At 34.5% G+C, this 12,222-nt stretch overlaps 1 protein-coding gene and 1 long non-coding RNA gene across 3 annotated transcripts in view; both read left to right on the plus strand.

The window, feature by feature from the left end:
• The window catches only part of LOC110267446, a 13,441-nt gene extending 9,377 nt beyond the window's left edge, over positions 1-4,064 (plus strand). The window contains exon 3 of the long non-coding RNA XR_002355085.1: positions 4,054-4,064. This is a non-coding gene — a long non-coding RNA (uncharacterized LOC110267446). The remainder of the gene's footprint in view (positions 1-4,053) is intronic.
• On the plus strand, positions 5,770-9,133 carry LOC110267445 (uncharacterized protein At4g14342-like). Of its 2 annotated transcripts, none has more exons than XR_002355084.1 (3): positions 5,770-5,834; positions 6,085-6,170; positions 9,123-9,133. XR_002355084.1 is itself a non-coding variant. In XM_021113027.1 (3 exons), the coding sequence occupies exons 1-3, from the start codon at positions 5,829-5,831 to the stop codon at positions 6,383-6,385; spliced, it is 228 nt and encodes a 75-aa protein (XP_020968686.1). In that variant the 5' UTR covers positions 5,770-5,828; the 3' UTR covers positions 6,386-6,747. The 2 variants fall into 2 exon arrangements, 1 of the variants encoding a protein (XP_020968686.1); XM_021113027.1 differs by lacking the exon at positions 9,123-9,133 and adding an exon at positions 6,250-6,747.

Here is a 12,222-nt window from a genome sequence, read left to right on the forward strand (position 1 = left end):
CTCTTTTTTCGGCAAACCTTGTCACGCTCCCCTTAGCGAGTTTCATGTAATATATGAAGTTCGTCGTCCTTCTTGGTGAACTTCAAGTAGCCTCCTCAATAAAATTTTACCAAAATCGGTTGAAAAATCCAAATCACTACTAGTAACTCATTCTTCTCTCTTTACTTTGATCTTCTGTTTAATCTATACAATGTCTGGAATTCTATTATTATCTATTTTATATGATACTGAAATAGTATATGTTGAAGAAGGATTTATCGTGTTTAGTTCTTTTCAACTAGTATTCTTTCTAAACTTCTTCGTTCGTTTCCTAAAAGGAGAGTCTGTAGGGAAGTGAGAACATCATCCTCGAAAGGGCTCTCAAGTCATAAGAAGATATTGTAATTAAAAACTATTCCAAAACATAGTGATTATCAATTTATTATTCAAATCTAAAATTCGTATTTTTCTTACAAAAAATTCTATTTAAAATAACATTTTAACTAATACTTACCACTAATCTAGTCAATCATGGCCTCCAACCCAAACATAATCAACCACACTATCATCTAAAGCATCAATTCATTTACTAGTACTGAATCTCAAAACAGAACCAAACACAGACACAAACAATACAAGACAAACACATTTAAGGAGCAGTTACAGCAAGTATTACAATTACCAGTTAAGAACAGATAAGCAATTAGGCACACCAAAATAAATTCAAACTCAAACAAAACATGAAAATGCATATGATGCATGCCTATCCAATGGCTGATGATATCATCTGTCGGTTATATAGCCAACCTGACACGTCTTGGTAGCTAACCAAGGGCAGAAACACCCATTGTGGAGCAAGTGGGTTTGAACTACAACTCCCTTACTACTACCCGCTTAACCCAGAGCGAGTGGAAGAACCACTACTACTGCTACTACCCAGGCGCGCGGGTGTTTAAGAGCTCAACCTGGAGCAAGCGGAATAATCCACTACTACTACTACTACTACCCAGGCATCACAATCATTGACCTAAAAGCAAGCGGGACAAACCGCAATCCTTGCTACTGCCCAGGATCTCAAACATACATTCATTCAAAATTTCATAATTAAACTCATTTTTCATAATTATTTTTTTCCATCTCATACCCAGAGCAAGTGGGACTAAGTCACAACATTTGCGTACTACCCAGATATTTTTCAAACATCAAAATCTCTTTTTAAAAATAATTCAAATCCATTTCTCTTTTATTAAACTCTTTTTCTTGATAAATCAAATTCAAACATAATACTTTTTTCGATAAAACTCAAAACATAATCATTTATTTAATAATTCAAAATTAGCTAATATAATTTTTAAAACTTTTGAAAATTTATTTTTACTCCCAAAATAATCAAAAACACCCCAGGTGGATGTTCATACATAACCGAATTAAAATCTCAAGCAAACAACAATAATTCAACATAAAATCATTTAAACTCAAACAATAATCAATCAAATCAATATTCTCTTATCAAATTCACATTTAATTATTATAAGAGTACCAAACCCTATGTCCGTACGAAATCGAAATCAATAAAAATTTTGAAAAAATTTTTTGACCGAGCTGCTGAAGAAAAAAACATCAGAAATTGTCTGTGCCTCCTAAAACTCCAATTGACCGAATTCAAGAGAAAGAGAAACTACGTCACCGTCAACTTCTACCAAATAAAAATAATGCCAACATTTAGAAGAAGAGGATATAAACATTTTTACCGGATTATATTTTTAATCAGAATTACAGATCTCAAGAAATTAAGAGCCAAAAGTTTTTGATCATGCTGGTTCTCGTTCTCTCTCACTCAAGGCTCTCAAGTAGCCATATATAGTTTATGTGTGTGTGTGAAGACTCTGATGGCTTATTTTTTTCATGGCTAAAGTGACTAAGTGGGCCAAACCAAAAGAGTGTTGGCATGTGGCTTAATGAGTAGAGACTGAAAGGTTTGTTTGACTTTGCTAACCTGAGTAACTTAGGTAATCATTCAAGGTAAAAAGTTGGATGATTAATTAGGACCATTATCTTTAAGAGTTAATCAGATTAAGAAAAAGGGCCAATTAGGAATTTCAAAAAGCTATCCAAAAAACCTAAATGACCAAAAAAACTTTCCACACTTGAGTTTGAAAGGTTTGCCGTGGATAGCGACCATGACCTGAGGTTCATGTTGGAGTCAACTTGAACCATTATTAAGGGTGAGTTCTTAACTGTTGGTTTCATGAGTAAGCCTCCCGTGTTGTTTCGGGGGAGGATTTTGGATTCTGGCTGACGATCGTATTGTGATTTGGGCGCATTCGGTACATACAGTAGCAGATTCAGCCATTACTGCCCCGTTCCAGGTCCGCAACCAAGCGCTGTGGCGAGGGTGGTTGACGACATCAAAGTCTCCTCCAATCTGCGGCTGTGTATCTCCTTGTTATTTGGGTGCAATTATAATTAATATAAGAAAATTTTGTATTAACACGGATTTTTTAGATTTTTCAATTCAAATCTTAAAGAACTATTTTCGTTTTTTTTTTAATTTCACCGTTAAAGAAATCTATCCATCTAATCCTAAAATAATAAAAAAGAAAAACCTTTTTTTATTTTTTTTTCCTCTACATTACCCTCTTCACCTTAATTTTAGTGTTTTTGTCCACTCACACTTTAATCAGCCCATGTCATAGTCATTTTTTTTGAAGTCAAAATTACTCCACTGTCCCTACAACTTAGGCGCTCAACACTAAAGAGATCCTTTTGACACATAGTATAAATAACTTATTATTTAATTTTTTTAAAAATTTAGGATGTTATATGCCACCTACCTTAAAAGATTTTCGCCCTTAAAAATTATTATATTGGAACAAGTTTAAACTCAAATTAACGAAAATAAGGTCCACGAAGAGAAGTACAAGAATATCAAAGATAATGTTTGAAAGAGGTCAGGTAGGTAATTAGGTTTGCAGGCAAAGAAAGGTACATGGGGACAATAAGATTTGGTCATGAAGTAATCAAATCACATTCTAAGAAAATCCAAGGCAAGAATTCCAATGAAGATAATGAAAGAAGAGATGGCACGAGTTCGTGTAGCACGAATAAAGGATATATTTCAAAACGAATCCTTAAAACGTAACTTCCAACATTCTCAAATTTCGTAATTCACATTACCTATTACTTCTATTTCATCCATGATAACCTATTAGTGTTTCCATATACATAAATCATCAGTATTAAGTTGGCCAAACATAATACCATGAGAAATGCAACGGTTGATTAACAGCATTAATCAATAGACAGTCATGCATCTAAAACTCAAACTCTTGTCATTGAGACAAGTCCTATTATATGGCAGACACTCAGAGTATGCAATGAAGTATAGTCAGTCCATTCTCAAAGCTGTAACAGGAACGGACTGCTCTGATACCATAATGTACCCTAACTATCAGAATGTCACGCTTCCGGCTGTACTACTCTTATAGCAAGAAGTATTACGACAACTTCATATACTTAATAATATAATAGGAGCCTTTGATTCGAAATCGTATCGTAGTTTCCTTTGAAAAACTGGAAAAATTACTTTATCTTGAAAACAAACAAGCATGTTAGAATATAATTAGGATCAATTAGCATTATTTAGTATATCTGAATATTTATTATATGATATTATGTCTTTATTATTTCGATTCTCTTAGCATTTATAGATACCCTTCTATATTATATCATTCTAGACAACTTGAATACACTTAATAATACACAATGTTCTGAAAATCGGACCGGATCGGCCGGTCGAACCGGTTTAACTGGAAATCGGCAACAAAAATGGTTCGGTCCGCTGTCTATAACCGCTTTGTAAAGAACCGCTTAAAAAATGCCGAACTAGGCAAAAACTGACCGGTTGGACCGAACCGAAAACCGGCCGGTTCCTTAAAAACGACGTCGTTTAGACTTTTTTGGCAAAAAAAAAGGGGAAAACCAACGCATCACTCTCACCCGGTCACCCCCTTCCCCAACACCCCCCTCTCATTCGTGAATGCCACACTTATCTCATCTCCTTCTGAAGCAAAGTTCACAATATTGACAAACCAAAACCCTAGCCTATTATCATGCCTTTGATTTAACCTCAAGTTACTCTCTTTCTCACTCTCTTGTCTCTCACTCACTTACTCTCTTATCTCTCACTCACTCTCTTAAATAATTTTTACTCATCATAATTTTACTCTCTTATCTTCTGTGTCAGCTTGAGCATCATCACTTTGATATTAAGTTTGTGAGAGACACATCAATGTTATCACTATGATATTTTCATTTTTTATTTTTTTATTTTGTTTCTTCTGTTATTGGTTTTTTTTGTTCTTGATTATTTTCATGCCTTTAAGAAGTGTTTGATGTTGTGGTTGTAGTTCGGAGTAAAAAATTTCATTTATTGCATGGTGGATACGGTATCACCAAAATTGAACCTTTTTCTTGTTGCATGTCATAGTAAACGACTAGGTTGTGGTTTGGTCAATGGCAGTTTCAAATTTTGGTTGGTTTTGACTTTGAAGTTTCAATCTTTTCTCTGTTTTTGGATTTTGATTTCTGCCTCCAAAGGAGAAGAAAACGTGAGTTTCTCTTCCATTTTTTCATTTTGCCTGAGTTTCTAAGTCAATTTTGTTTCAGTAGAATTTAATTTCCTGAATCATATGACAATAAAATTTTCTTTTTGAGCATATATATTACTTATTTGAAAATTTATAAACTGGTTTTGTAGAATTGAATTTATGTGTGGAACTCAGCAGTCAAAATCTTAGTCTATCTATTCCACAAGTATGCTTATTTACAAATGTCTGTACTCAGAACCTTCTTAGTTGTATGCTTATTTACAACTATTAATCACCAAAAGGCTTAGTAATCATTTTTGACAATGATGTATGCTGGTTTCTATGAACCAAACAAATTAAAGGGTTCTCCCAATGTAAGGAATCATGTTAGGTAACTCATGAAGTGATCATTAGAATGCCAGAATTGAGAAACTATTATCTTATGAGAAGGCTTCTTACTTCATGTGAGGAAAAAGTTAATGGATTGTATTAGTTGCTTCCCAAGAAACTGGAGATGTGTGGTATCAAAGTCACACTGGATTCTTGTGTCTGTGCAAAAATTTCTTTAATCTCTACTCATCTGTGTGTGGAGTGAGTGTGAGCATGAAATTTTGTTTATTTTTTTTTTATTCACTTAAATATCTTTAATTGTTTTCAAATAATATGTCCTAGTTTTTATTTCCCAAATAGTATCAGCAATAGAAATATTGGTGGTAGTATTAGTAGTAATAATAATATGATATAATAATACAAACATAATAATATGCCCTTTGCCATTATGCATTAGTAGTAATAATGATAATCTTACTATTACATCTGAAGCTTGACCTTTTGTATCTCTTTGCCTTTATGTTTTCAGAGTAGTAATTTTGCTTTATCCAGTGAACCCAGAAAGGAAAAAATGATGATATAGATTGATACTTAATTATTGCCAGCCAATAGAAATTCTGATATTTTATTAATTTCAAGGTAAACTATATTTGCTGCTTCTTGGGACCATAGCTCTTAGTCTGGTACGAAACATTTTTATATATTTGAATTAACAGCTACAAGGATCCGTAACTAATCCATAATTGGGGATTATAGTCTTGCAGATTTTGAAATGCTATGAACATGGCAATATACACATATAGCTGATAAACTTGGTGCAAAGAAATGGATAGGACAATAAAAATATTAGAAAAAGGAATATGCAGGTACGAACCTTCAATCTCTGTTCTCTCGCACACACAGGTAACTCCTAATTTCTGAAGAAGGAATATGCAAGTACAAACCTTCAATCTCACATCTTCCTAATTTCTTCAAAACCCTAATTTTTCTCTTCAACTTTCGATGCTTTTGTTCTCTTCTTAAGTTCATGCTCTCAAACAAATGCACATATTTGTTTTTTCTCCCCTTATTTTCAAGCTCTATGTAATTAAATTAGAATCAAATTCTTGTAAATTTCGTTTCAAAATTAATTGCTAAAGTCTACGTTCGATGGTTCCTTTTTCAATTTTTGGGGGATTTTATGCAGGCAAGTCATAGGTTTAACATCAATTCCCAACTTGAGCATCTCCAAGCTAAATATGTTGGAACTGGGCATGCTGATTTGAACAGATTGTTAGATTTCATTGTTCCTTTAGGGGAAAAAAGACTATTTTTTTGGTATTTTTTATTTATTTATTGTTCGAATGTGCAGTGAATGGGCGGTGAATATTCAGCGTGATAGTTATGCTTCATATATTGGGCACTACCCTTTGCTTGCATACTTTGCTATTGTTGAAAATGAATCCATTGGAAGAGAACGCTACACCTTTATGCAGGTTATGCTTTGAGATCTTTTTCTTTTTATTTTTTCTATTTCAGTCACCTTATTAATTGCAAGATTCAATTATTATTATTTTGCCATTCCTTTTTATATATAGATTGTAGATTATAGTATGCTTGTGTTCCTGTATCTGCAATTTGGCTTATTAAATCTATTGTCTTATTTGATGATCAAGTTCTTATTTCTTGATGTATGCATGAGTGTTGTTTTAGTCAGATATGTCGAGGCCAGACAGGTTTTGAATAGGGCTCATGAGAAGTTATAGTTGTTACTGCTATATACATTTTGTTCTGATGGGTATGAAGAATATCATACTACTTAATTCTTATTTTGGTAAAATATTATCTATTCTTGCTTTTTCATGGGAGTATTATCTATTCTTGCTTTTTTCTAATAATTGCCTTATTTGTTGTTTGAGTGTAGATCGTATATAGTAAGGTAGACATCCTCCGCTCAGAAAGTGAGAAGCATCGAATAATTTTGATGGACCAAGAATCTCATGATTCTTAATAAGTGCTTTTTTTTTTTTGCAAGATGTTAAGTTTTGATGGGTTCTCCAAGGTGGTATTGATAAGAATTTCACCTAATTGCAGTTTTTCAGAATCATCCAAGCCTAATCCATAATCAATTCTTACATACCAAACTAACCAAATACTACCCATCATCCAAACCCTCACAAGCGGAATGAACAGGGAAGAGGACCAAAAATCAACTAACAAAACGACGTACAGATGAAGCCGTTTGAAAATATATTCGTTACACAGATAGGGATGATAGATTTGGATAGGGATGATGCGGGATCAAAAGATGCTAAACTTTTGTTTAGTGGTCAAGAAAGAATGAAGCTATCCATAAATTAGGATATTGAATCCTGAAGAGTCCACTAGTAGTTACTTGTCATCTAATGTATTCAGTTTGTATCATTGCATGGAAATAATTGCTTCTTATTATTAAAAAAGTGCTTTGTACTCACTGATGTGCTTTTCTATTTGTACCATCAATAAAAATTTATATTTATTAAATTTATATTTATTTTCTATGAAAACAAGTTTATTTTGCAATGAAAAAATCTAAAAAAAATTATTTTACTTTACTGATGGATTCACAAACGAATTTTCTGTCTATATTCAGAGTTTGGGATGATTTTTCAAGGTTTCAATTACAGACGAAAAATTCGTCGGAAAATCTGTCTGTAATTACAGACGAAAAATCTGTCGAAAAATCCGTCTGTAATTACCGACGGAAAATTCATCGGAAAATCCGTCCGTAATTACCGAAGGAAAATTCATCGGAAAGTTCGTCACCTAAGGGAAATGGATGGAGAATTTACAGAGGAAAAATCCGTCGGTAACTGGTAAAAATCCGTCGGTAATTTTTTGATGAAAAAAATCCGTCGGTAAATAATTTCCGACGAGACTTTTACAGAGGGACAAAATCCGTCAGTAATTTCGTCGGTAACAAAAAATCCGTCTGTAATAAAGACTAAATCTGTCTATCTATTTTCTCGTTGTGATCTTTAAATTGTCAAAGTGTTTTACCTGCTGCACCTACTAGAAGGTCAATACGAGAGAGAAAACCCCTTTCTTACTTGAAATACTTTCATTTCTCACTGCTGAACACTACTTTAACTTGCCAATCCTCCTCAGCTCCTGTTCCTCAATACAAATACCCATTAAGTAATGTCATCTCATATGAATCCTTATCACCATCATATAGAATCATGTCCATTTCCTTATCCACAGTAAAAGAACTAAAATCATATCAAGAAGCCATTGTGCATCCTTATTAGCAATAGGCCATTAATGTAGAATTACAAGTTCTAAAGAAGAACAACACTTGATTCCTTACTACTTTACCAAAGGGCAAATGTGCAATCGGCCGCAAGTGGGTTTTCAAGAGAAAACTCAACACTGATGAGAGTGTGGAAAGACACAAAGCATGCCTTATTGCCAAGGGATTCGCTCAAGTTCCTAGGCATGATTACTTCGATACATTCAGCCCCGTTGTCAAGATGAATACACTGAAAATTCTCCTTGTTGTGGTAGTATCGAGGTTCTGGATTATTCACCAGCTCAATGTGAATACAGTATTTCTTCATGGAAATCTCCCTGAAGATGTCTATATGAAGACCCCACCAGGCCTTGAAGTCCCTAATTCTAGCTTGGTATGCAGACTCACAAGATCTCTATACAGACTAAAGCAGGCTAGTCGAGAATAGAACACAAAACTTGCATCAACCCTCATCAACTTTGGCTATCACCAATCAAAGCATGATGATTGCCTCTTCACTAAAGGCACCTCTGACTCCTTCACTTCTATTCTTGTTTATGTGGACGACCTTGTCCTAATAGGTAATTGCATAAAGGAAATTCAAGCAGCGAAGGATCATCTCAACACCTTTTTCAACACAAGTATTGTCTTGAATTATTAGAAGACTATGGCATGTTGGCAGCAAAAGGATCCACTACCCCAATGGATTATTCCATATCATTGTCAAAGGATACATGAACAAAACTGGAGAACAATATTGAGTACAAAAGACTAATCGAAAGACTACTTTACCTGGTCAACACAAGGCTAGAAATTAGCTATTTCGTAGGAAAATTAAGTTAATTCCTGGAGTGTCCTACTGATAATCACTTTGAAGCTAGATTAAGAATCTTGAGATACTTAAAATCTTCCCCATCACAAGAATTATTCTTCTCATCTACGTCTGATCTTGAGATCACGGGATATTCGGATAGTGATTGGGCAGCATATCCTGATTCCAGACGATCAGTGACTGGATACTGTTTCTTTGTGGGAACGAGTCTCATCATATGGAAGAGCACAAAGCAAAATGTGCTGATAAGATCCTTGGCTAAGGCTGAGTATAGAGCTCTCGCCGCAGCCACTTGTGAAGCTCAATGGATTACATTCATCATGGCTGAACTCAAGCTGCTACTTACAAAGCCAATTGCTATATACTATGATAGCCAAGCAACATTACACATTACTGTAAATTCGATGCTTCATGAGAGAACGAAGCACATCGAAGTAGATTGTCATATAATTCGTGATAAAGCAAATGAGATTATGACCAAGTTGCTACCCATTAAAATCTGCAAAACAAGTCACTGATATCCTAACTAAAGCACTCAGTCCCAAACTGTTTGCATCTTATCATCCCAAGTTCAGGCTCTTTGACAGACATGCGCCTAATTTGAGGGAGGGTGTGACTTGATACCCATGCCTTTCTCACTTTACTACATACATACATGTGTTAAATAGTATAGAAGTTTGTTAGTTTGTTAGCATTAGTTGCGCTAGCATATTTATCATTAGTCAGTTAGTTACTCTTTGAAGCTATGTATAAATAGATCAATGTGTACCAAAGAAAAGTTAGTTCAATCACATTTTTATTTCTGTTTTTCACACACTGAGAATTACAAAAAATTTTTTTCCAATTCTTCCAAGTTGTTTCTCTCCCCCGAAGCTCGAGCAACAATTTCCACAATTATCAAAGTTGAACCGATAATTGACATAATCAGAAGATTAGGTCATTGAATAACTGATTTAACTATTGAATCATTAGTTGNAAGATATTATATAATATATGCATCAATTAACAATTAAGAAAACCAAACTGAGCTCAGCCTAGTGGCAAATTCTCTTATTAACCTGAGGTTTTAGTTTCAAGTCCTCCAAGTCCCATTTTGGATTAATATTCCAAAACAAAATCTCCTTGCTTGTTGTCGTCTCCTTACTGATTAGTCCTACATCGGTGATCGATGCTTGAAACTAAAACCTCAGGTTAATAAGAGAATTTGGAGTGGTTGGAGTGGATCACCTGTTCTCTTAAATGCGCGAGATTTTTATTTGCCGAACTGGTTATGAACGATCGGTTTTTTGCGAGTTTGATCGGTCAACTATAGTTTATATTCTTAAAGGATTTAATTTATGAATCGAATCAGTCAGAGTATCGATCTAGTTCTTAAAAGATTCAATTTATGAACAGAATCATTCAGAATATTGATCTAGAACCATCGACTTTTTGTGAGCTTGACCGGTTAACTACAATTTATATTTAGGCTATGTTTATCTAAAAAAAATGAAAAAAAAAGAAAATAATAAAAAATTATTATTTTTTATTGTTTAGTTGAAAAAAGTACATCCAAGAACCTGTGTTATGGTGCATGCTTTTTGCCGATGATATCATCCTTATGGGAGAGTCAAGGGAATACCTAAATAAGAAGTTGGAGTTATGGAGAGAAGCTCTAGAAGTGTATGATCTGCGCATAAGCCGTAACAAGACGGAATATATGGAATGTAAGTTCAGTCTGAGAAGGGAATATAGAGGTAAAGATTGGAGAAAACATCCTACGAAAAGTTAAAAATTTTAAGTATCTTGGGTACATCATACAGGATAATGGAGAGATTGAACAGGATGTAAATCATAGGATCCAAGCAGGTTGGTCAAAATGGTAGAGTGCATCTGGTTTTATATAAAAGTGCCTAGTGCCTTTAAAACTTAAAGGTAAATTCTATCGCACCGCTATAAGACCGGCTATGCTGTATGGTACGGAGTGTTGGGCGGCTAAAGGGGAGCACGAACATAAGCTGAGTGTGGCAGAGATGAAGATGTTGAGATGGATGAGTGGTCATACGCGATTGGATAAAATAAGGAATGAAGATATAAGGGAGAGAGTTGGAGTAGCACCCATTGTGGAAAAGATGGTTGAATCGCGTCTCAGGTGGTTTGGACATGTGAGAAGAAGACCGATAGAATATCCAGTCAGGAGGGTGGATGAGATGAAAGATGGACAAAGGGCAAAAGGCAGAAGAAGACCTAAAAAGGCCATCCATGAGGTGGTCAAACGAGATCTACATATAAACAGTCTCTCTGTAGACATGATACATGACATAGCACAATGGCGTCGTTTGATTCATGTAGCCGACCCCACTTAGTGGGACAAGGCTTTGTTGTTGTTGTTGTTATTTAGTTGAAAAGAGAAATTAGAGAGAAAAAAATAAAAAAAAATTAGTGGACTCTCTAATGTTAGAAAGAAGAGAGAGAAAACTTATTTTTTTTTCTATACTTTTAAGTTTTAATATTATTCCTTCACTTTTTTTAATATATTTTATAAGGATAAGATTGTCTTTTTATAATATTTCTTTCTTTTTTATTTTTCTTTCATCCAAACACATCTAAGGAAAATAAAAATTCACTTAATTTCTTTTCTTTCCTTTCTATTTCTTTTCTCTCTATTTCTTTCCTTCCAACCAAATATAAAAGATTTAATTGACGAACCGAACTGGGCAGAATATCGGCTCAGTCTGCATCAACTCACCCGCTTATCTAGAGTGGATGTGCGAGATTTTTGCTTGTCGAACCGACGTCGGTTTATTATGAACCACCAGTTTGCTGTGAATTTAACCAGTCAACTACAATTTATATCCTTAAACGATTCAATCGAACTCAACCGACTAGACTACTGGTTCAGCGTGCATCACCTCACCCCCTCCTTTACCGTAGATGCATGCGATTTTTTTTAATGAATTTGTACCAATTCGTTATGAACCACCAATTTTCTACGAGTTTGATCAGTCAACTATGGTTTATATCCCTAAATGATATCATTTTTGAACTGAATCGGCCAGACCATCGATTCAGCGGCCAACTTCGATTTATATCCTTAAATGATTTAATTGATGAATCGAAATCGGCCAGACTAGCAAATTTGTTCCTAAACTTTCAAGCAATCCTCGAACTCGTCCTTGGACTTAAAATTGCTCCAAATTTGTTCCTGAACTTAACACCGGTCATCCCTGAAGCATTTTTCGTCCATCACTTGTCATCAGAAA

This window comes from Arachis ipaensis, chromosome B10 (assembly GCF_000816755.2).
Source record: "Arachis ipaensis cultivar K30076 chromosome B10, Araip1.1, whole genome shotgun sequence".
Classification (NCBI taxonomy): Eukaryota; Viridiplantae; Streptophyta; class Magnoliopsida; order Fabales; family Fabaceae; genus Arachis; species Arachis ipaensis.